This window comes from Passer montanus, unplaced genomic scaffold (assembly GCF_014805655.1).
Source record: "Passer montanus isolate IOZ18808 unplaced genomic scaffold, ASM1480565v1 scaffold38, whole genome shotgun sequence".
NCBI lineage: Eukaryota > Metazoa > Chordata > Aves > Passeriformes > Passeridae > Passer > Passer montanus.
Window position 1 is genome coordinate 3,907,947 of NW_024368596.1, and position 26,136 is coordinate 3,934,082.

Sequence of the window (26,136 nt, forward strand, 5' to 3'; positions counted from 1 at the left end):
TTACTATTTGGACAAGTCTATTTATCTAAGCATTGCCAATGCAGTATTTTCTGCAGCAGTCTTGCAACTTTTGTTTTATATGGAATGGCAGTAGGCAGCTCCTTGCAGAAGGCTTGCACCACATGGCTGGGCATGTTCTTACAATGTGACTTCACAAACAATTCTGCTTTCACAAACTTGTGTTTCATCTCCCTCAAAACCTGGGTTGTCACCATGTGAAAGGACAGTCACAGTGGAGGGCTGGGACTCTTCACTCACAGGATGTGTGTTGTCATCTGTCCAGAAGAAAACCAAGTCAAGACAAGTTAAAAAATGCTGCAGCCAAGTGTTACCATCCTAAAGCAAACCACACAAACTTGTTTGCATAAGCTCAAAAAACTGCATTTTCCTGCAGGGATGGCCATGCTCCAGCTACCTCTCTCCTGCTGCCCCTTGGTTTGGGAGCCCATTCTTGCCACTGCCTGTCCTTTGTGCAGATGCCTGCTCAGCTCAGTAGTGCTCAGCAAGCTGAAGTTGTGTGCTTAAGCCACAGAAAGCTACAGAATCCAACTAGTAGCAGGTCTTGTATCTTAAGGCTGCTGAAGGCAGGCATCAACTGCAACCCCTAGAGACCAGGCTCAGGATAAACTGAGATGGGACCTGTGCTGATCTGGAGAAGGCCTTCTCCCTACAGACTAACCCTGTCTGGCTGATGTCCCTGTGTGTCCTGCCCACTTCAAGTGGGAATGCAGGAGAATGGCCCATGTAATGTCATGGCCCAGCATGCCTTGAGCTGCTTAGAGGGATGCAATTTCAACTTCTAATGTTTAGCTCACAGGAAGTGTCCTCTTCTCTGCTGGGGTGCTTCAACAGGGGCCCAAACACCCACCACCATTTGCTGTAGCAACATGTCCTGCAGGAGACAAGCAGCAAATCCCACATTTTCCCATCAGCTAGGCTTGCCATGGGAAATAGATCATCCCCTTCCTAAGGCCATGCCACAATTCCCGGGATAGTTACTTTCATTTGCTTACCTGCAACCTTTTAATTTTTAAGATCAACAGCAACACTGAGTATGTGTGTGTAAAGCTGAGCACTAAAAAGACATTTTCAATTTGTTTGCTCTTGTTCGAAAAGATGAAGTATTTGGAAAATCTGATAGTCTTTACAAATTAACACTCTCTGAAGCCAAGGATGACTCAGCCTTGGCAAATCTGAAATTCAATTGAAGTATCTGTCTTTATCTTGCACCATCCAAGTTAGAGCAAGAATGACTCCCCACAATTTTTTTTTAAGTAACTACTTAAAGCAGACAGATCTAGTAGCAAAACAACACTCACTCATCCAAATGGGCTCTCCAAAGAGACAAAGGGATAAGGGACATCTTTGGAAAAATCTCTTTGCTCTTGAAGTAGTAAGCCTCTGACTTAGAACTATTCTTTCATAGACTTTGGCTTTTAATTCACATTAAGGTTGTGTTTCATTTGGAAACAAAGAGCAAGTGTCAGAGCTAAGGGCTAAAATAAAAAGAAGATTAAGACAACCCTGAAAAACAAAGTATTCAAACCGTGTGACATGCTATGAAAGCAACTCTCCCCAATTTACAGCCTAAGCAGCAAACTGCAAATGATCTAGCAAGGCAGATGAAAGAGTAGACATACTTTCTGATGGTGCCTGTGCCTCCTGAGCAGATTCATCTGGTCCCTGTACAGAATCATATCCAGATGATGCTGTTTCACTAAGATTGTCCTCTTCATTAACTATAGTGACAGTGGATAGAGGTCTTTGGCCACTGGATCCTGGGGCTTGCACAGGCTCAGACCGTGGTTCTACATCCATCTTTGTGAAAAAAAGAGAAAATGGTTAAATTAAAACTTGGCAGGAGGGTGCATCTTTCTGGGAGAACAGTGCCTGCAAGGACTGAGTCCGGAGCACTTTTATGCAGATGGAAAAACACTAAATGGAATAAAAGCTCTGCTGTTATCAGAGGTGCAGAGGCAAAAACCAGTTTCTGCCTAATTGAATGGGAAGTTCAGACACAGCTTCTGCATTTTTCCCCATATGAGGAAAAGTCTTCCTTCCACTCACTGCAGATCTGCCTCCCTCAGACAAACTGTGGCTCACAGTTTAGCTGATCCAGGCAGCATCAGGCACTGGCAACAGCATCTTCCTCTGGCACTTGCAACAATGAGCAATTACAGAACACATCAGAAATTCCTGATGTATCCTAGGAAGTCATGCAGTTCCACAAATGTCACACATGCTAACACATTCACTTTTCAAGGGCTCCAGGTACTGAGCAACTAAGAGAAGCTGGTTTCAGGGACAGTATGAGTTGTCAAAGTCTGCCTAAAGGTTTGAGAAACACCCTTAGCTGTAAGCACAACAGTTAAGAGAGATTCTTCCATCAGGCATGAGTCAGCTCTGGCTGACATTCTGCCCAAGACCTCAGGTGATACCAACTCACACCAGGTCAGCTGCAGGCTCCCCTAAAAGGGACACCACAATTATTCCTATAGCATCTGGCCACAGGCATGGCACACCTGTGCTTGCCACCTGCACTCCAGAGGCAGCATGAAAAGCTGAAGAAGTGGCCGTGACACCAGTGTAACACTGAGACTGGCAGCTGGCACCTCGGCAGGCTGCTGGCTTACCTCCACACCCAACACTTTGAGGATGTCACACTTGCACAGAGGACACGTCCCGTGTTCCAGAAGCCAGGGGTCAATACAGGTCTTGTGGAAGAAGTGGCTGGTGGAAGAAGGTAGCAAACAGGTTAGGTTTCATACTAGGGAGATTGCTCATGTGCCAGCTATGAAGGACCCTTTTGTAACACCAAGAATTTATTTCTTCTAGAATGGATGACCTTATTTTGCCACAAGTTTCAGCTGAAAGTTCTGGACAGTTGATCTTTCAACCTGTAGCTGGTTTGTGCTTGTCAGTATCCCAATAGAACCCTCCAGAATTCAGCATTAACGTTTTTGCTACACCTCAACAGTCTAAAGCTGCTTTTTCCAAAACTGTGTACAATACATTCCCAGCTGATAATTTAAATGATACAACTATGGACATCTCAGCCTTAGCTTTACAGTTAACTTCTGTCATACAGATGTAGATGACTAAATAGCATTTGTTTCTGTTGTAATTACATAGGCAAATCATCTCACAGAGTTATGTCCTCAAGATAAACTGTACTCCTACCCATTTACTGTGTCTGTGCAACCACTGTGTATTCCAAGTGGATATTTGGCAGGCTGTACACTCAAGAAAATAAATATAGCTCAGCCATCACAGATGCAAATGTGTGCTTCTATTAAGACACTCAATTCCACAATGGGCTTAAATTAGGCCACAGATTTAGGAGGATGACTTGAAATCCTGTGATCTGCCTGTTCCCTCAGCCTGAATAGAAACAGCAAGGCAAACAAGCACTGCTCAGTATTAATCAACCACATCCAGTGCTCAGCAGCCTACACTCCAGCAGGAGCCAAGGATTCTCCAATTCAGCTCACATCATCAGCACTTCCTTCCAGCTGCACCCACGTCATGTTTGGAATAAAACCTGAAACTTTCCTGACTATTTAACATCCTTGAACTTAATACTGGACTTGTGAACCTCTGCAACTATAAATGCCTTCAGTTTGACTCTCTGGGCAAGAATGCCCTTGGCAAATACCCACACCCCAGGGACTCAGATACCATCAATGTGATTCACAGGAACATTCCTTTGATTGGTTCTTTCACAGATACAGTTAAACGCTTTCACCAACTAGGGTCTCAGTATTGAGGTCAACCACCAAAATCAAGATTGTTCTTGCAGTAAATATTAGTCTACAACTCACATGAGGGAAAATTTAGTATGGTTGATAATGGCAGATATCACCACTCGTGAAGATTATCAAGTCCATGAGTCATTTTAAGCTAGCGTGCCTCTGCGAGCTGCGTTTGGGCCACAGAGGAAGGAAACATCACAAATGTATGTAAAAGCAGTCTCAGAGCAAAAGCAGCTAATTCGTGTACAAAGAACACAATCAAAAGATGTTACACTCTTACCCAAATAAGTCATGCTTTGCTTGCAGGTTCATAATGTGATTAGCAGGGTTTATAGGGAAATAATCAGAAGTCAGGTCTCCTATCAGGCAAAGCGTCTGGAGCCTGTCTACAAGTTTCTGTACTCATGGCACTTAGTCCATTACTGAACAAAACTACCTATGAGCATAAACACGACTAGACAACTGGATAATCATTAACATACATGCTTCAAAGGTTATTCAGTTTTGGGTTTTTTTTCTAAAGTATTAAGGATTAGATAAAGGGAGTTGGTTGATAACAGCTTAGCAGACCAACTTTGTATTACCAAAACAGCTTAGAGGTCCTACAGCTGGGGAACAGAGAAAGCCTCTGCAAAACTGTAACCTGGTGTACAGGTAACTCCAGCTGAGATTTGCCACTGTTTGACAGCACTGCTCAGCACACAGCAGCAGCTTCTCATTTTTCTATTCTTCAGAACTTCATTTCCCTATATCAAAATGTTTCCAAGTACTTTTTGTAAACCTCCCTGAGGGTTACACCTTGGAAACAAGTCATGACACCTTTTCCTTTGTACAATTTGGGCAGTTTATGTGGCAGCCCTCTGATTTCAGAAGCAGTTTCAGTCAGCAGGCACAGGGGGAAATCCCACAGAACAAGTTTTCTTAAGCCCTGAGGCAGCTTCATTGCTCACCTTAGGAGCAATCACATTAAAGCCTTAGTGCTTCATTACTGGGCTTCCTCAGCAGCACAGCAGTGAGATAACATAGGAGATAACTGTATAAAAATAAACTGCTATAGCTCTATTTTGGTCTCTGTTTCAGAGGATGCATACAAGAATAGAAATGCTTTCTTCTAAACTACAAAAGCCAGCAGGTTTTAACAAATTTAGCAGAAACACAACCCTCGTAGAAAACAGCAATTAAAGGGACAAGAAACAGGAAACATTATGTCAATTACCTGCAAGGTAGTGGTAACATTCTGATACACCAGCAAAGGAAGAAATCCTTAAAAAGTCCTGGCATCCTACTGAGGGACACTGTGGTCTGCCAAGTTATATTTCCCAGGGGAAGTGATGAACACAGGCCATTGGGGCACACTGCAATTGTGTATTATCACTGTTTCTGGTGTTCAAAACATTGTTTTGATAGATATTCAAGAATTCTCACTGTACAACAACTTGAGGAAAGTTCACAAACGTGGCATAATTTTGGATAAAGGGCCAGTCTGGAAGACAACTTACTTGCAAGTCAGGACACGCATTACATCATTCGGTTTGTACTGCTCAAAGCACACAACACAGGAATCTCCATCTGGACCAGTTTCCTAAAACAGTGAAATGAAGTTACAGCTTTAATACACTTTGAAAGCTTCCTCTGAACTCCAGTCAGATTTACTGCAGACAAAGGGGTCTAGCTAGAGTCATCCATGATGCTCCCAAATATAATCTTACATAAACACATTTCATGGATTACTCACAGTCAAACTGACACTTCAAAAGAAGCATTGAAAGTTTAAACCCATGGTTTAGAATTCCAGCTGAAACTGTTATTGGATTACTGGAGGCACTAGTGTAGAGGTTTAGAAACTGCTGCCTCCAGTTTTAGTTACAAGAAGAGCCAGGGAAGCTGATCAGACACTAGTTTACGTTTAAGCATTTATGCCAGCAAATTAGGTCCTCTTACATCAGCAAGACTACAAGCAAGCAGCTAACAAAATAAACTGGTTTATATTGAATAGAAGTCTTGAAGCCTGGAAAAGGAGCTGGTCTGAAAGAGGAACTGTCTCTGTCACCAAGAGTTACAGGCTCAGAGAGACTTCTGGCTCCTGCTCCAGTACCAGGGAGCTGCCTGGGTTTCATGCCAAGGCTGTGCTGCAGTGCAGGGGAGACCACAGGGTCAGTCCTACCTTGTCCCCTTCCCTCAGGGTGCGCAGCTCCATCTGTTCAATGGCCTTCTTGGCCCTGGCCCTCAGCCGCCGCTGCGACACAAAGAGTCCTGGTCAGACACTGCCATTGTTCTGTGCAGTTACTAATACTTACCCGGTGCCTACTGCAAGCAAGCAACAAATTTAAAACCCAGATGTTATCAAAATAAGCCAAGTAAGCATGACCATGCTATTTGGAGTCAACATGAAACTGAGTTTTGGGACATACTGATGCAGTTCCTGACTGGATGACACACCAAGACAGCATTTATGTCTGCTTTGGTTGTACCTAACCTTCTCACAAACCACAGGAATTATAAGGGTTTTTTTAGTTTGAGAAGATGCAAGATAATACCTTGATCACATTAGACCCAGTCAAAACAAACAGAGGCTTTCAAACTGACTTGGTACAGAAGACTGAACATGGAGTTCAACAATCAATTGTTTTATGTTATACTCACTTTAGGACACCTTCCTGCCACAAACATTCTGATGAAAGATGAGAGAGATTTTTTACCAATCAGCCCACTTAGCACCAATACACCCCAAACTACTCCTCTGCTTCCACTGCTTTTCAGCTTGCCTGGCAACTGTTGCTGTCTGGCTGTCACTGGAGTACCTGGAATTAGCCCAGGACACAGCTTGGTCTGTTCCACTGGCACAGCTTGGTCTGTTCCACTGGCTCAAAGGCTGGGACTGTCCTCTCCCTACGTGGGGCACTTCAGGCAGCTCTGGAGTGCCATCCCAACACAACAGTAACCTCAGGGACAGACTAGGCTCAAGTTTTGCAGGTAACCAAAAGCCTCTTTCCAATCCCACTGCTCTGTGCAGGAGCCCCACACTGCTGCCTTTCCAGCATTCCACCTCCTTAGGCATTTTAGCTCAGGGACATGAAACTTTTCCAAGTGCAGTACTGGTGGCACAAGTACAGAAGGACAAGTGGGACAAGGGCTGTTGCTGACACCTAACAATCTTGCAAGGACTGGCCATTTGAGTCTGCACAAGATTCTTTGTGCTAAAGCAGCTAATAGCAAACAAGTTGATTCATATATCCCCCTGGGACCCTGTCAAATAGTTTTAGCACAAAATGAGCTATTTTTGTATCAGTATTGGTTTTGTGCCCTAAGATAAGAGTATCCATATGTATGCTTCAAGAGTTTAATAGCTGGCAGCTACTAACAGCTATCAAGGAAGAGACACATACAATCCAAAGGTGAGGGGTGCAGACATGCACATTTGTTTAGAAACAAGAACTACTGAGGTTTTCTTGCAAGTTCGTGAAGTTCTGCTGAAGATATCAGTATACATTTCTGTGTGTCACTTATGGTTAACTTTGAAATGATGCTGTCCTGGTCAAGGTTTGAGACTGAAGCCACAGGCAGCACCACATGCTGCTGCTTACTGAGGCCCCAACAGTGTGAGCAGCAAACGTGGTAGCATCAGCTGAGCAGGAATGCAGCAATACAAGTACTTCTCAAACATGGCCAGAACTGTCACCACTACATGTTATTAACTGAAAACTAAACTTTCTAGGAATGTCCTCCCACATACAGTATCTCATCTACACATCTAATGTCAGGCCAAGCACATTTAGACAGGACCCAGCTGGCTGCATGTTAATAATTTACTTGAAACAATATTTTAAGTTTTGCACGGGCACCAGTTTAATTGCTCCTCATTAAATGCATCAATGACAAAGTCACCTTTAACATTGATTTTGGCAAGTACAGCAGAACACCCCTCCAGGGGATGGAGAAAGGTTGCAGAAGAAGCTTTATATTGAATAGTCTACAAGGATACTCAAGCTTGGAATGTCAAAGCATTTTGTGAAGTCAGGTTTTTCAAGAGAATGTGAAACATGAATTATATTGGAACTATAAAATCCCCAACACGGAAAAAGCTAGAAAAAAAAGCAAAGTTGAGGAAATAGAATCAAGATATTACAAAACAGATCAGGTCCCAACTCCTATCCAGGCTCTGGCAGGTAGTAGTGGGAATTTTCCCATCTAAATGGGAAAATTAGGTTTGGAGTCACTCAGTCCTAAGTCTTCCTTGTTCAAAGCTGCTAATTTTACTTCCAGCCCTTTCTGCATAAGGCACCCTGTGAGCACAGTCATGCCAGTGCAGACCAGACAGTTCTGAGGAGATTGGGAACTCCTGCTTTTCTCCTGTAAGCTAAGGAAGTTCTTCCCCACAGGTAACTATTGCCATTGAAGCAGTTTTGAATTGTTGAAAGTTGAGCAATTTGCCTCCTCCAAAGCCATTAATTAGGTAATTTCTCAGCTGCAACATCTAATCTTTATGAAATCAAAACAAGCAAAGGCTTGAGCTGAAATTAGAAACCAGGCCACTGATAACATCATGGGCCATTTTGCTCTATTAAGAAAGGTTACTATATTGAGAACTGAATTTGTCAGTACTCCACTGACTAGAAAGGTAGAAACCCACCTACCACACTTGCCTCAGTTTTCCACCTTCCTGCTCACTGACCTCCCAGTGCAGGAAGAGACTGCAGAGGTGGAGACTTGAATTTCAGGCCCAGAAGAAAAGATGCATTCAAGAAGGAACTAGCAGGTTGCACAGTGTAGCTTGCTCAAGAGGAAAGAGCTGCTCTGGTTTAACTGTTAGGTTAGGACAGATGTGCTACCAAACTTCTCTTTTCACTTGGATCAGAAGCTGACATGACTGGCTTTTCTCAATATTGACTCAAGCAATCTGGGTTGTCAAAGGGCTGAATGGTGACAGGAAAGCCACCGAGATGCACCACACAAGCCAGGAAGTTGTCTGACTAATATTCAGTATTTCCTGGAGCCAAAGCATTTAAAACTCTCAAACTCTGAACCTACACTAAAATCCAGTCAGCAGCTAACAGGGCACATGGCAGCATCACCTTTTACTAGTTCACCTGAACTAACAAGCATATTCTTGCTATTCTTTACTTACCTAATCACTGTGAGGTCAGTCTGAGAAGCCAGGGTATACAAATAATTGAAAACAATTCTGGATTGTCTTTGAGTTTCACTTGGACAGAATAGTGTATTTTTATCCCCTGACAGCAGAAAAGCTTTCTTGTATTCTTATACTCCACAAAGCACTTCTTGGGGCTCTTTGATTTCCGTTCTGCTGAAATCATGTGGAACTGGCATGTCATTTATCAATGCTATTTTTTCAACCTGCAGCAAGCTCCTTGTGCACATGGAACCCAAGACTTGTAGCCAAGCAGACTGGATTTTCCCAGTACCAGCTATCACTGAGGCATTAATAACATCTGCAGTTTCTTGAAAGCCTTATAGCTCACTACTGCACTCTTATGTACCTTCAAAGGAGGAAACATTTAAATTTGATTTAATGAACAGTGCTTAGGCCACCCAGATTTTCCTGCTCAGATTTATTTAGCATTGTTAAACAGCTGTGAGACTAAGGTAGATGGCAGGGTATTGAAGGAGGGGATTCATCAGGAGGAGACTGCATCTCTGTCCACAAATGTCAGCAAGAGAACAGCATCAAGTTAGAGACAACTCCACATTTCATCCAGGAGTGGCAATGCTACATCTCACAGGCAGATGACAGCTTCCAGTATTTCCAACCCTGAATCTGTCACTGTAATTCTCAGAAAGCTTTCAGTCAGAAAGCAGCTTTCAACAAGCATCAGCTCTCAACTTGTAGCTAAAGTCATGCCCCATTTTGCAGACACACTCCCAGTCGTGTCTCCTGTTATGGCAAGCACATAGGCAGTGCTGTGTGGGAAGGATGAGGGTCAGCTAAAAGCAGTTTAGCTCTTTCACAGCTCTCAGTACATCAGCATTAGGTCTACACTGCAGTTCAGGGAATATTTGTAGGAAACACAGTTAGCTGAGCACAGTCACCTTTTCTCCACACAGTTCACTCTTGGCTGTTCTTTAGGAAAGTTCTAAGCTGAGCAAAGATGTATCTCTTAGCATTTTAAAGATCAAACAAATTCAGTAATTTTGGTACTTAACCAAAACTTACAAACCTCAAGACCCACGCCAAGGAGGGATGGGGGTATAAAGAAACAACAGCACAAACTCACCTGCTCCCGGGACTGGGCCCTTGCCATAATGAGTCTCCGAGCAGAGTAAGAGACATAGCAGCCCACAGTTGCTGCTGCCACAACAAAAAAAGACACAGAGATGAAGAGGATGGTGAAGATATTCATGGAAAGACTGCGCTTTTTGCCCACTTCGATGACCATGGTGACTTTCAAGCCGCTCTGAATCCGGTGCAGGATTTCCATGCCCTTCAGGTTGCCAATCATAATTGCAACGATCTTTTCAGCACCTGCAAAGAAGGGGAATCCATGCTCAGTTCCCAGGCATTGTCTTAGATGTCCTGCTTCAAGTGCTAAAGAAATGGCTGTGGGAAGTTTCTAAATAGTATTTATAGATTCAGTATGAACTGATGGAATGAGTGTGTGGACTAACACTGTGTGTTAGTCCAGCTCAAAGTGTGTCCCATTACCTATGAGTGGCTAAGTGAACCATGTTTAGGATTCATTCCTCTCCACAGCATTCCTCACTCCTATATAGGACACAGACTGTCCTATTTTAGACACAACACTTTGGTGATTTACATTTTAACACGCCTTTGAACTATATGAAGTTAAAAATAAATCCTCTACAGAGTAAGGTCACTGGGGATTGTGATATCTGTATAGGGATTGCTTCCTGTAATGGATCCAACTCCCTCCCTGCTCCACTGCTGCTTCTTAGCACCTCTTTTCTAAATTTGACAGTACGTTTGAGTACCTCCCCAGACACTAAGCAATCAAAGACACAGATCACCCTTCACTTCTGTATTTTCAGCAGCAATAGAGAAATTGAGGGAAATTGCATTGTGAAGTCTAAGTGTTTCTATGAGTTTCTACTGCAGATTCAGAAGGAAGCAAATATGAAGGGAGATGTGCCCCACTTTTAAACAGCTGGGGGCAAGATGCCAAATGCCATCCTGATTTTAACAACAGGTTTTATTGGCTTAATTGAACACCACAAGTGAAAGGAAGCAAGGTGTTTATGGTAGGAAGAAATTTCAAGCAACTCCAGTCAAGCACAGACCAGAGCAAACTGGTTTCCTCTCAGTGACATGCAAGGGCTTGAGGACACTTGACACCATTTGCAGAAACATTAGAAATTCCCAATATAACAGAGAGGCTCTTAACAGGGGGAAAAAGGGAGAAAGGGTGATGAGTAAATTATCACTGCTAAACTAAACCAAACACAAGAAAAGCAGATTTGAGACCAGCTAATCAGGAGTCTCACTGGATTAAACCAGCACCTACAAAACATTCATAATAGACATTGCATGGGGGAAGAAAAAAGACTTTACAAAGTGCTATTTTTAGCTAACCCTCCAGCCAAACACTCTTTAATGGGAAGACCAATTGTTTTTCCCTCTGCTGAGTTACTCAAGTTTTTTCCCTCTGCTAAAAGTTATTCAATTTTCAGCTACCAAAAAACCCTAGGATTGGTGTTAAACCACAAAGGCTGTCATTAGAAAAAGTGTTTATTAGTTTTCCAGCTTGTTCACATAATGCTTGTGATCCAACACAGCAAGCAACTTTCCTCAGTGGGACAAAATTCATATTTTATTCATAAAGTTCCTCATAAAGACAACGATATAACATCACACAGAGAAGAGAAAAAAATAAGTCTGCCAGACTGCAACTACTCTTAAGGATGAACTAGGGCTTATACATCACATATAAAATGAGCTGGAGTCAGGTGTTAGCAGCAAGCAAAGAAGTCAGAAGCTGAGACTTGCTTTCACAAGCATGGAAGAAAGTGTGGAAGAACATGCTGCAACAATGAGAAAATAAAAAGCCTGTCAAAAAAAAGAAAAAAAACCTATTCCCCTATATTTCTGCATGTCTCACAGTAAATCTATCTTGTGACCATGCATGCACAAGACACAGAATAGCAATTCCTATTAATGAAATGTCACCATCAGCCAGCAAAACCATTCCAGCTACTAAGCCATCCTCTGTGAAAAAGTTTTACTCTTAAAGAGGGAAACATATTCCATTTGAGTTTCAGAGTGCATAGCTCACAAGGATGCCGTCAGATGACAGCTTTAATCCTCACTACACTTCTCAACCCCAGAGATTCCTGTTGCAATTTCAGCTCTGCTCTAGATGAGCACATGTGAGTGGCCAGCTGGTGGCCTTGACACTGGCACAGGGCAGAAGTGAGTGGCCACTTCCATCAGCACATGTTTGTGACAACTTTGTGCAAGAGGATCACCCCCACCCAATAAATACTTCCTGAGCTGCTACTTGGGTCCCATTATGACAGGTACTGAAACTTTATGGTGGCCTTGAGAGCACCAGCCTAGACAGAGGCTCCTGACAGGCCTTGGCCATCATGCAGGAAACAAGGCATTTGAGGGGTGACCTAGGCTGCAATGCAAGATGTAACCAAAATTATGAATTCAATTACCAGCTGTTAAAACCAGGTGGGACACTGTTCTTCATCTCCTCCACCAGCCATCCTCCCTCCAAGGGGACATCTTCTATTAATGGCCATCGGGTCTCACTGCATGACTGACAAAGTGACATCATCCCAGCGTGAGATGTTCCACCTGGGGGAGGAGCCAAGATTCCTACCTGGATATAACCTGAGATTTGGAACACCAGAGCAGCCTTTTCCCACGGGATTCCCAGAGTGGGAAATCCCATCTACCCCACCACTGGACCTTCAGAGGAAAACCACACCCTTCTACAGGATCACTGCTTCAACAGAACCACCTCTGCAGGACTCCAGCCACCATAAATTGCACTGCTGCCAACACCCTGACCCACAGGGTGTCAGGCTGTATGCTGACTGCCAGTGGTTTTGTACTACTGCATTTATTTTAATTTTCCTATTAAATTGTAGTTCTGATTGGGATCTCCCACTGGTTTGCTGTCAAACCAGCACAAATCTGCAGAGGTGCCTCAAGCTCAGCAGCTGCTCTGTCAGCTTTTTCCCCACCCAGACTCCAGCAAAGCAGAGGGAAGTCAGCTGTGCACAGCAAAAACCTCCGGAAACCCAAATTCTTTGCCCAGGTCTCAGCTCTTGTGGTTCAGCTGAAGCTTCTGGAACAGTTTTTAAGGAACACTAGAAGGTGAAATTATTCTGCTGCCTGTTTAGCTGATGATGGGCTCATTGCTAAGCAGAAACAAGACCTGTTCAGTTAAACATTGCCCAACCTCTTTCCCATTTACTGTGAAACTGGAGAGGGAAAGTTACTCACCTTTTAGTAAAACACAACCTGCCTCTATGGGCACCTCCCAAACTGTAAGGCAGCAGCAGGTCAAAATCTGAAGGAAATGGGTTGATGAAGTACACAAACCCCAATGGTTTGGGGCAGGGAAGTGCTGGGACACAGCACACTGGGTCTACAAGGAGAATGCATGACTGGGATCAAAGTTTCACCATCCTGGATCAGTTTGACTTAGATCTAAGTGCAGTTGCATCTATTTATAGCAGTATCAACACCTATACAAAACTCTGCCCTGCAAAGATTTCACTTGTTCTGCCAGTACACTTCTGCTCCTAAACCTGAAGTGACAGCTTTGACAATTCAGTAGAGAAATGAGATGTGCAAGGGAGGCACAGAGCAGGGAGCACTAACTTTTGCCTAGTACACACCTGCCTTTTCACATTCATTTAAGGTGATTATTGTAATCCAGTGCTACATTTTGTGGGCTACAAATCCTGAACCAAGCAAGCTGTCAGGCCTGGAGGACACTTACCCCACAATATTTATAATGCAATGCTACCTAATCCATGCCTTAAAAATGCTCACTTCTAGCAATAAAATCACAATCTATTAATGCATTAAAACCATTCAAGGCAAGGTACAGACCTCAAGACCAAATAAATCCAATGATCAAAGCTAACTCAAGAACTCCAAGTCTCTACCCTCACTCAAAACAAATTTCTCAGCTCATTCAGGCATTTCAACCATTTTGCATTGTTTAAACCAAACAAATTCAGCTTCAATTAAGTTATGAAAGGTTTATAGGCCTCAGTGTAACTTTGGGCAAATTCCACAGATCTTTCTCTTCCTGGACAGTGAGAGCCAAACCTCTCTGGTGTCTCTATCACCATTTACCAAGAACAGGATGTAAAACTGATGGACTCTTTTTCTCTTTGGAAACAGACCGAGCTACAACACAGTTTAGTGAAAATATGAGAGGAAGGCAACAGTCCTGAGGGCGTTTTAAGAAAGAAGGTATAACAAGGAAGAAGCTAGTGTGCCACACACAGCTTCCAACATTTTGGATCCCATCACTTTTTCCCCCCAGCTTTCTCAGTCTGAAGTTTTGCCTCATCTTTAATCAGATGCAAATTAAGTGCCCACAATTTTACCAGTATTCCTGCACTCTGTCCAGAGAGCACCTTGTGCAACCAGTGCCTCTGCTATGGCACAGCCAACTCTGCTTCTCCCCAGGACCAGCACAGCTCACGCCAGTGTTCCCAGCACTCCACTTGGGAATATCCCCAACCCATCCTTGCTGCTGGTGGGATCACCAATCCATTTCAACAGCCCAGCTGGCAACCACATAAGCCACCCACTCAGAAAAAGCAGAATGGAGGAAATTACTTTTGATTTTGAATGTTTCATATATTTTTTTAAAAAGAAAATAAAAATAAGGGAAGTGCAGACTTTGGAGTTTGAATTCTCAAAGAATGAACAGGTTCTCCTTAACCACAGCACCAGAGCAGAAATGCTATCTGAAGGTTCTTTCAGGAGACCAAATACAACTCCAGCCTTGGTGCCTGGATCATTGTTTTTATCTACAAGATATGGTGCTTGCAGCAAAGACCAGTAACAGTTGTGCCTTATGCCAAAGGCGCTAGAAATATTCTCCTGGCATCCCTCCAACCCCACCATCAGCAAAAAAGGCATTAGGAGATCAAGCTATCTCCTGTTCTTTAACATGAAAGACACTGTCAGTTTACACTCCAACCATTTCGTACCAGTCTAGCACACCTGGCTCCTCAGGCATGCAGGAGGAGTATCTGATAGCCTATCTGTCATGTTCAGAAAAAACAAAAACACAACGTCTTGAACATTGCTTATCTCACTGGACTTGAATAGTAAGAAACGGGATTTCTGGTGGTTATCAAACAGGCTGGTACAAGCTTACTGTTATCTGTTACAGTAGGAGGAAAAATAAACTAACAGTGTACACAGGCTGAGCTGGTATTACCAACCTTACGTAATTCACCTCAGATGACAGGCCAGCACTGCACATAAAAGCCAGCAAGTCTCAGCAGCACTCCCCACTCCAGGAGCACGAGGGCTCTCCCTGGCCTCAGACACTATGGGACCAGACCCTGCAGGCCAGCTCTGCTCCCATCCACGGTACAGTGTGCATAGAAAAATAAAGTGCGGATTGCTCTCATCCACACAAACAAGGCAAAATCTCATCAGGAATGTGCCCATGCCCACAACCATCCTCCATCCCAGACACTGTCAGAGGAAACACCTTCATTGCCCTGTGGTAAGCTCTCCCCTTTGCAAGAGGGGAAGGTGATTGAACTCATAGTTCAGGAGCAATATAAGCCTGGATAAGCTGACATTGTAGGCTTGTTCCTTCTTCCCCTATTTTGCATGTTCTGCCCAAACATCACCTGGCACCAAGATAAAAGAATAATTTACATTCAGATTATTTTGCAGTTATTTAAAGCTATAGCCCCTAATAATCCAAATTGTTTGACTGAACTGCCTCTCCTCACACTATTACCTAAGCTTAATTAAATCTACTTTCAGCTTGCTTTACTTGACATATGGCACTATGTCTGATCTCTTCCTCCTGAACACACAAGCCTTTCCACATACAGGGGCAAGCATTCACACAAAATCATGGAATGGCTGGGGTGGAAAGGTACCTCTGGAGCTCTTCTAGTTCAGCGCCCTGCTAAAGCAGGGTCACCCTGAGCAGGCTGCACAGGATCACATCCAGACAGGCTTTGAATATCTCCAGTGAGGGAGACTCCACAACCTCTCCGGGCACTCTGTTCCAGTGCTCAGTCACCTTCACACTAAAGAACTTCCTCCTCCTATTCAGATGGAACTTTCTGTGTTTCAGTTTGTGCCCAGTGTCCCCTGTCCTGTTCTGGACACCACTGAAAAGAGTCTGATCCCATCCTCCTGACATCCACTCTTAACACATCTGTGTGCCTTGATGAGGTGGCCTCTCAGTCTTCTCACCTCCAGCCTAAACAGGCCCAGCTCACTCAGCCTTTGGCTGTATGACAGATGCTCCAGTCCCTCATCACCTTCACAGGCCTTCTCTGGACTCACTGCAGGTCTTCCATGCCTGTCTTGAACCAAGGAGCCCAGAACTGCACACAGAGCCCCAGATGAGGCTTCACCAGGGCAAATCAGAGGGGCAGGACCACCTCCCTTACCTCTTCCTAATGCACCCCAGGATCCCATTGGCCTTCTAGGCCACAAGAACACACTGCTGGTCATGGACAGGACTCCACCAGGGTATGTGGGGTCTTCTTCACAGAGCTGCTTCCCAGCAGATCAGCCCCAGCCTGTATGGGGGTATTCCTCCCCAGGTGCAGACAGCTGCTAAACTTCATCAGGCTCCTCTATGCCCAGCTCTCCAGCCTGTCCTGGCCTCCCTGAATGGCACCACAGTGGAATATTGGAAGTGGAAACCAACCTGCACCCTATACAGTTTAACTAGTGTTATTATTTGTCAAGCAAATCCAACCATTACCAACCCTTTTTTCTCCCCTCCACCACTTTGAGCCTTAAAGTCTTACATAAATGCCCCATCCCCTAAATCTCAGAACATTTACAACATGAAATCATCCTCTAAAACAGCAGCCAGGACAGTAACATTTTTCAAGGGCATAGAAATGAATGAGATCTTGTAGGACAGCTCTCTTCACATGCTGCTTGGTCAGTGGCATCTGCAAGACTAAAGTACCACCTTTCAATCTAGCAAACAGCATCTAAAACCTCCTGGAGAAAGAGCAAGCAAAATTTCCAATGAAAATTCTTTGGTGAGTTTACTCAACAGTTTTCAGCAGTTTTGATTTAGTAAATACATTGCTCACCCTCTCTGAATGAGAATGAGCTCACCACTAATATCCCTTGCTCTCCACATGCTGGTGGCAGCTAAGAGTTCACTGGGAAGAAGTGAGTTTGAGAAAGCTCACGGTAAAATGATGTAAGTGGGCACAGTCTCGGCCAGAAAGCATCTGTCTGTGAAAAGATGACAGGTCACAGTGGACACCGTGGGGAACTGTGCTGAGCTGACTGCTGTGTGCTCACCAGCACATTCAAGGCTGGAGGCAAACAAGCACTGTCATTGTTTTAGCTACATGATGTCCCTCACAATGAGCCTCTGCTACCACAGCTGTCACTTAGCATTTTAATTCATCCCTTCACATTTCAGCAGCCCAGTAAACGCAAAGTGCAAGGACACTTCACAGACCTATTCCAGGCTACCTGGATGATGCCTACCCTGCAGTTCTCCACGGCACAGAGGTACCTAAATTATACCATAAAGAGCAGGGATCAGAAGCTGCCAGTAGCACCAGTTAGCCCCATTCAGTCTCTCAGTGCCCCTCCTGTTTGCTCACAGACCGCTGTGCTGGGGGCAGCCCCAGTCACTGTCACACCCCACCAAACCCTGAGGGTGGGAGAGCAGGGTCACCAGCCAGACCCACGTGCTACAATTGCTTATCTGAATGCCACTACAGCTGTGACATTAATTTATTCTAAACCAGGCAGCCAGGAGAACCAAACTGAGTTTGAGCACAAAGTTCAGCACATACACACCAAAATGCTATTCTCAGGTGCAAAGAACTACACAAACTCCAGACACTGCAGACTGCAAATACCATCCAGGCATAGCACATGCATGCAAGGTCCTTCTCAAAAAAAGGAAGGACTAATGATCTGCAGAGGCTCATCTGTCTGTGGCCAAGGAACATGAGAGAGGAAGTGTCATTAATTAGATCCTCCATCCTCATTCCTCTCCTCAGATGTTCTCAGCACACTCACTGCAAAGAGAGATGCACTATTTGCTTACACAAGGCTTACAAAGTCTCAGCACAGCCTGCCTTGGGATTACAATTCTGACTCAATCTTTAACAGTTCTACAGCTCGCATCAGCCTTTGAATGCCTTGGCCAAGTTTTAGCTTGTTTCTGAAGATCACACCTCACAAAAAGCAGTGGAGCACAGCCAGACACTTCTGCCATACACTGTTTTCTCTAAGCACACGGAGGTAAGGTTTCACCTCAGTGAAATTCCTGCAGAATAAGTTAAGTAGCAGTGCTACCTACTTAACCTTCCTTCCCCTTTCACCCACTGATGCATGTTTACACTTGAACCAGATCTTGTTAGCCCGATTCACGCTGCTGCTGCTTGAGGCAGAATCATTCAGTTGTGTTGCCCCAGAATAAGCCCTCTGCAGATCAGGTGATGTGCATCTCAGGTCTAGAGTTACACCGTAAGAGAGAAACCAAAGAAATTTATCACAGTTGCTTTCTGACCTGCAAAGAATCCTTCTTCACCAGGTGCAAGGAAATACTGAGCAGCAAAGAATGCTTCCCACGGGCACCACCATGCCCCAAGCCAAAGCCACCCAACAGCCTGTTCTACCTTAAGGCGAGGTCCACCTTTAACACAAACCAACTCTTGCCCTGCACTTTTTTCCCCACATGCTGTGGTTTTCTCCAATCAAATGTCTTTTTCATAAGGTCAATAGAGATTACAGAGAGGTGCAATTATGAGCACACAGAACTGTACTTTGAAACCCTGCTCAGCCTGACACAGAGCGGTACCATCTTAAAATGTGCACAGTTAAAACTCAAGTTTGCTAATTGATATGGGCTTGTGCTTATAAACCACAAAGTAAATTTTACTTTGGACTCCATTAAATTCTTCACATTCTACCTGTTAGAGATGATTAGGCAGGATTTGATCATATCTGATTTGGCTATTCACTGCATTCTGTTGTTTTAATTGCCAGAGTGGTTTGCTTTTGTTGGGTTGTTTTGTTATTTCATTTTTTTTTTAAAGTTGGCACACCAAAAGGTTATGTGAAGCACTGATGCAATGAAGAATTCATCAGACTAAACATGATGATTATAAGAAAAAAAGTCTCTGGAAGCAGGATGACTAGGACAAACACTGCTGCAAATACAGGCCCATTTAAGTCTCTAAATAAGAAAGTTGCTTCAAAAGCCAAGTCTGAAGGCTCCAGAAAAAGGCATAGTACAGTTTTAGATAAGCGTCTGTTAATAACTGTGTGTTTTGTTGCTACAAAAGTTCTTTGAAGAAAAGTGTATTGTGCCATACAGAGCCCACCCGCAGAGCTCTTCCTTCTCTGCCAGGCAGATGACAGCCCCATGCCCCACAGGTGAGAGGAGAGGACTCAGGAGTGCTGGTTTAATTCCCCCCAACTCAGCAAAGGCATCTCCTGCTGCTTCCCACTGCCTCAGCTTGGAGGAAGTGCTTGGCCTTGCATGGTTTCACTTGATGGTACATGGCCCCAGTCAGAGCAGAAATGAAGGCAGATAGGAAACCCAGACTGCAAAGTCACCACCAGCACAGCTACAGCCACTGCAGACAGGGAGGGAATGGCACAAAGCCCGTTCTTTAATGGGCACTGCCACCTTCCCCCCGGCTCCAGGAGAGTCAGAGCACCCCGTGCCCCAAGGAGGCCAGGAGAGGGGAGCCACCCCAAAGCACAGCTCAGCAAAGGGCACTGTGACCAGCTCCTGCCTCCTAAGTTTGAGGGGCAGTGCTGTAGGCTGAGCTCATCAGCATCACACAGGGGACATCCTGCACCTGGCAAACCAAATTAGGCTGGGGACTTGTAGCCAGCTCCAGCTTGGCCCTGCAGTGTTTGTCCAGTTTGACCAGAGAGCACTGGCCTCAGCAGGGCAGAAGGCAGGGGTGGCCAAGCACAGCGTGTCACCAAAGCCCCACAAGCAGAAGGAAGAGCATTGCTGTGGGAAGAGCCATGAACAGGGCCTGGCAGACAGACACAAGGATAGAAAAAAAGCTCAAGTCCAGAGAATGACAAAAGGGAGGGTGGAACAGGAAAGAAAGTGAGGGACTAGAACAAGGACAAGCAATAAAAGCAACAGCAGCAACAAGCTTAGCCGAAGCTTAGCTCAGTAATTGTGCTACGACATGGCAAGGAGGAGTCAGGCAGATTAAATAAGTGGTTTGACAGAACTGCCTTCTCCAAGGAGTCCCTGTCCTATTTGTCTGCAGTTCAGCTGGGAAGTTTCAACATGCCCTCAAGTATCCATCCCATCATGCAGGATAATCAGGACAGTCAGAGCCACTCTGACACAAATGCCCCAGCAGGAAGCTTAAGGACAGCACAGGAAAGGAGGGAGCTCCTCCTGGAGCAAACCCTGCCAAGAGCCCCTGGCTCGTTTGGAGAGGCAGCTCCCAGCAAGGTTAAGATGCTGTAAGTCACCCAGCAGGGAGGATGGAGAGGGGCAGGAGCACACGGTCCTTCCCCTCAGGAACAGGCTCAGCAGTGACCTACCCAGCCTGCAGTGCCAAGGGAGCTCCTCCAAAGCTGCAGGATTAGGCAGGCACACGGTGAGCAGGGCTCAGGGCAGGGACGCTCTGTCAGTTCAGCAGGAGGAACTCGCCCAGCAATAGTCAGATCTCAATAGCATTTGTCAGCTGATGATTTGATTACATAAGAAAGCCTTGCCTCAGAAAGGCCAGAGCCTATCCAGACTGTATGTTTTGAATTCTTACAGCAGAGCTGCAACTGTCCTACAGCTCTTTAAGATTGCAAGCTCATTAAGACAGCAAACCTCCAGAGGCAGCTACTGTTTTCTTGTCTCACCAGAACACCTGCCTCCACTGCTAACAGAAATCCTCTCCAAACCTTCCAAGAGGGTTGCTGCAGGGATATAATTATTTTTCAAACCAGAGCTTTAAGACACAGTATTCACTCTCATTGCTCAATCTCTCTCCAGAAGATAGGGCTTCCCAAAGCAGTGTCCCTTCACAGAACTCCAACACACCCAGGAGGATGCATTTCTGTCCAACAGCTGGGCACAGCCACCAAAGCCACTCATCCTGTCACATACAGAGCACCTGCTTGGACTGTCACCAGAAGGCATTTATACAGCTTTCAGCCTAGGTCTGTTTCTCAGGTAACATTGGCCTAAAACACAGCCAAATCTCACTCTTCATTTGAAAGATGGGCAGGTCAGGAAAAACCTTCCACTAAGTAGGAGACTTTCTATAGCAGGAGAAGAGGAGTTATCAGCCTGTGCAAAATGGAAAACTGCCTTTAAAGACCTTCAGCTACTTGCATTGGAAGCAGCATTTTGCTGCTGCAAAGTTACCTACAGAAGAGTCTCACACTTTGCTTATGTCTGAGCTGGTTCGTGTGCAGGGCACAGGGAGGAACAGCACCTGAGCATGGAAACCCAGCCTACTTTACAGCCCCAATCAACTGCACAGTCTCAACAGGCATTAAAACCCTCAGCATCCATCACCTCTGGCGACCACAGGCTCAGGCCAGAAACCCGGGGCCGGCCCGGCCCGGCCCGAGCCCGCTCGTCCCCAGCCCCAGCAGCAGATTTCGGACACGGTTACTCATTAATCAGAGAAAAAACAACATCATCAGCGCCTGAAACAGCACTGGCCAGTCCGGGCAGAAACTCCTGTGGCGCGGGGAGGCAGCGACATTCCCGGCTGTTACCGCGGCCGGGCCGGGCCCCGTCCCCAGCGCGGGGACCCCTCTCTCTGCAGCCCCCCGCCGTCCCGGCGCTCACCGTGGTGGGACATGGGCAGCACCTCGTTGCCGGTGCCGCGGTAGTTGTAGATGACGGCGGCGGCGGCGCCGCGCTCGGCGGCCAGGCGGATCTTGTCGGCGAAGGAGCAGCCGCCGCCGCGCTCGATGAGGGCGAGCCAGCCCGGGGAGCCGCCGGCCGGCGGGGCCCCGCTGAAGTTGGTGAGCGCGCTGCAGGCATTGAAGGCGTCGGGGCTGTCGGGCAGCAGCAGCAGCCCCTCGGCCGACTGCAGCGGCGAGTCCAGCCCGTACAGGCCGCTCTCGCCCGCCTCCCAGCCGCTCCGGTTGCGGTCCACGCCGTTCTCCCACGACACGTTCAGCCAGGCGGTCCACGCCGCTGCCGCCGCCGCCCCGCGCGGACCGGGCGGCGGGACGGCGCAGAGCAAGGCGGCCAGCGCCAGCAGCGCGGGCCCCGACGGCATCGCTCCGCACCACCGTACTAGCGCACCATCGCACTACCGCACCGCACCATCGCACTATCGCACCATCGCTCCGCACGGCACCGCGCAGCACCGCAACGCTCCGCCCGCCGCCGCGGGAACCCCGCCGGGAATGGCCCCCACCGCTGCCCGGGAGTGGGGAGCCCGGCGCTGCGGTGCTGTGCGGGGTGCGCATCCCTGCGTTCCCCTCGCTGTGTTCTGCCCGGGCGCGCTGCGCCACTAACCCAGGTTTATCCCGAGGGGATGCGGAGGGTCACCCACCTGGGCCACCTCTCAGAAGTGATGGGTGATGGGTGACCTGACATCACCTCTCGGGGTGATGGGTGATCCCCCGTGTGCCGCCCAGGAAGGGTGGCTCGCCTCCTCCATCACAGCCCGGCACAGCGGGCAGAGCACGGGCACTCCTGGGGATGCCGATCTCCTGACACTCCACAGCGGCACCAGCACAAGGCGCTCAGCCGTGGGCCAGCCTGCTTCCCACAGCTGAATTCACGTTTGCTGGATACTCAGCAGCACGGTGTCAGTCCTGGCTGATGTTGTCTTACTGGTCCCTCACTGGACTGGCCATTGCTGTCCCGATCATTTGACAGATGCTACAAAACTGGCAATTCAACCAGCAACCCCTTTTTCTACTTATATATTAGTTGTGTTTGCATCATTAATTATTATTTGATCTATGGAACTCGCAACAAAAAGTCCTGTTTCTCCAGGGCCCTGCAGTTGTTTTTGGGGCAGCCGGTTTGCATGCACCACTCCCTTGCTCCAGCACTTACACACTTCTGCCAAGTTGCCCTGCATCAGGCAGTGCAGTCAGAGTGCTGGCAGAGTCATTGCAACAACGAGTGTGAAATGCTGTAGAGCCCTGCCAGGGAATTAACAAAAGAAAATGACATGAGAGAGAACATTTCGAGCTCCTCTTCTCCAGAGAGCCACTCTTTTGACAGAGAGGCCTTGCCTCCTACCAGCTGCTCTGCAGGAATCGCCCCCAGCCCCGGGAGCCTTTCAAACACATCCCAAACAGCCACATCACTGTGCACAGCCTGCAGCTCTGAGAGAGAGCCCATCACTGAGAAAGGAATGCTCTGGGGCAGCGACTGCACGGCCCAGGATCAGCTGCTGCCCACGCAAGCACCAACAAAACCAGTGTGAGCACAGAGTTCAGAGTTTCTCATACGAGTCAGCACCACTCGGTGTTTACCCCAGGCTTTGGGCTGGTTCTGAGCCTGTGTGACTGATAACCAGTAATGTGTCATCTGTCTGTGGTGCCCATTGCCCCTGCTAAGAGCAGCACACTGAGCATTACACAGCCAAACCCAGCTCAGGTTTAAATTCCCCCTGGGGACAGGGGCTTCAAAACCAGCCCACTCCCCAGCCCTCTCCCCCTGCCAGCCTTCCAAAGGTGCTTCAAAACCAGCCCCTCACCAGCATCCACCCCGCCAGCACAGCAGCTACAGGTTTTGGCAGCTCGGTAGCACAGGGAGATTGGTGTGGTTTTGCTACTGCAGTAGCAGCGTGCAGAGCAAGTAATGAAGAGCAGATGAAGTAATTTGCTCAAGATCAATATTGCTTACTAAGGGAACACTTTTGTCCTAACCTAAACAAACCTTCATTTTCCCATTCCACATCTAAGTAGACAACTTATTTCAACAGTAATAGCTCCAGCTATAATGAGAAGTAAATCCATAAGCAATCAGAGAAACGTGCTTTTGTTTTGAAACCTGTTCCATGTAGGGGCAGAGAAAAACTTAACACACCTCTGAAAATACAACCAAGCTTTATGCACTCAACAGCAGCCAATCTGCTCGGACTCAAATGCCTACAAAACTTTAAGGACGTTTAGCTTTAGCATTTTCACTCAGACAAAACTGAACCAAAGCCAAAGGTTGGAACCTTCTCAGAGTACAAAATTTCCTATAGATCTGGGGATTTTGAGCATAAGGCTTAGCCACAGTCTCTTACACATGCATGCATTACAGTACACAAAATTATTAAAAAGCACAAACACAGGCTGGGTGAAGAACTCATTGAGAGCAGCCCTGACAAGGGTTGGTGATGGAAGGGGTGGTGGTTGAGGAGAAGCTCAACCAGCCTTGCTTGGTTTGGCAGGGAAGCCAGCTGCAAGGGGCCAGCAGTCCCTGTGCATCCCAGCCTGGTCAGTGACTCTCTGGGCCAGCCAGGAGTGGGTCAGGTGGCTGGGAATCCCCAGCAGAGCTTTTAGGTTTAAAAACCACGTGCCAGTTGTACCTATTTGAAGCCACATATCTCACACTGAGAACTTCCTGGCTCTGAGAATTAGGAAAATGTAGGGGGGACAAATTTTACAAGATCTATCTTGCAAAGCACATACTTATGCTGCAGACACCTGTAGGTTCATTTGTGTCCTCTCACCTCGAAAAATACACTGGTGCCTTCAAAACAAACACTAAAAGTTGCTCTGCATCACTGTCTACATCAATTTGCAACTTGTACAGGTAAAAAACAGGACTAACTTCAGACACTGAGCCCTTTGCCTGCACTGTACCAATCAATGTAACAGCAGGGTCCTGCTGACTAAGCACTGAAGTCAACTCAAATTGCATAACCTGTTACTTTTCTAATTGAATCTCTTGATCAGAACAACAATCACCCACGAACACCCCTGAAAACGCCCCTGATTCCTCAGAGCCCTGAACCCAAGTTCTGAGAAAGAAATGACCAGGTGCCTGCAGCCTGTCACTCACCTTGATGTGCCATCAGGAGGGTGTTGTTGCCTCTGCCTCGAGAATTGTAGATCACGGCTGCTGCTGCACCCTTTCTGGTTGCCACCTGAATTTTTTCAGCAAAACTGCAATTGCCCCTTTCAATCAGGGCTATCCACGGTGCTTCTGTGACAGTGAAGTCGGTATTTTTGTCGCAGGCATAGTGATCAGCAGCTGCTGGAATGCCCACCACCCCCTGAGCACCAATGTAAGGAGAGTTAAAGCCATACAGGCCGCATTCACAGCGCTCAAACACCGTCCTGTTGCTGGTGCTGTTGAAATAGAACAAACTGAGAGAGGCCATCACAGAAATTGCCTCTGTGGTGTGGAAGGAAATTAAAAAATCCATCAGGAGAAGGAGAAACCAGAACTTCTTGACTCGCTTCATTGCCTGTCCCCAGCAGCAGGAGCCGGAGATGTCCGGAGGGATTTTCCGTGCTGGAGAGCGCAGTGCGGGCACGGAACGCGCGAGTGCCAGCGGGAACCTGACACGGGCCAGGTGAGCGCCCGCAGCCCGGGACACGCCCGCCCTGCGCCGCCAGGTCCTGCGGCCAAACTTCCTCCTGCTGCCGCCGCACACCGCCCATCCTCCTCCTCCTCCTCTCCTCCTCCTCCTCCTCCTCTCCCAGCCCGGCACAAACTCCACCGGCGCGGTGCTTCCCGAGAGCGCTCGGCTCCTGTTTCCCTCAGGTCATCTTTCACGCAGTTACACCAGCCCGCGGCTCTCGCCTCGTGGGGAATCTGCGATGCAAATGGCCTTGCTAAGAAGGTCAAAGCAAAGGGAATGCATTAGTGATTATTAGAAAAGTTACCTGTCGTGTCTGGTGCCCCATGTGTGGAGACACGAGTCTGGACTCCATGTTCTCAGAAGGCTGGTTTATTATATTATGATATATATTATATTAAAACATTAAAACTATACTAAAAGAACAGAGAGAAAAGATTCATCAGAAAGCTAGAAGGAACAAGAATAGAGTGAATAACAAAATCCTGTGACTGCTCACAGCCTTGGCACAGGTGGCTGTGATTGGTCATCAATTGAAAACAACCCACATGGACCAATGGAAGATGCACCTGTTGCATTCCACAGCAGCAGAGAGTTATTGTTTACATTTCTCTCCTGAGGCTCTCAGCTTCCCAGGAGGGAAAAATCCTAGCAAAGGATTTTTTATAAAATGCCATGGCTACAGTTACCTTTCTTCCAGGCAAGGTTA

General features: G+C 46.6%; 1 protein-coding gene across 2 annotated transcripts; it reads right to left on the reverse strand.

The window, feature by feature from the left end:
* RNF128 (ring finger protein 128) lies at window positions 1–25,476 on the reverse strand. Of its 2 annotated transcripts, none has more exons than XM_039717645.1 (7): window positions 24,905–25,476; window positions 9,986–10,233; window positions 5,917–5,988; window positions 5,252–5,334; window positions 2,634–2,730; window positions 1,641–1,818; window positions 1–275 (listed from the first exon to the last, which is right to left on the reverse strand). In XM_039717645.1, the coding sequence occupies exons 1-7, from the start codon at window positions 25,308–25,310 to the stop codon at window positions 139–141; spliced, it is 1,221 nt and encodes a 406-aa protein (XP_039573579.1). In that variant the 5' UTR covers window positions 25,311–25,476; the 3' UTR covers window positions 1–138. The 2 variants fall into 2 exon arrangements, with proteins under 2 accessions (XP_039573579.1, XP_039573580.1); XM_039717646.1 differs by lacking the exon at window positions 24,905–25,476 and adding an exon at window positions 21,728–22,175.
* Between the last annotated feature and the right edge of the window lie 660 nt (window positions 25,477–26,136).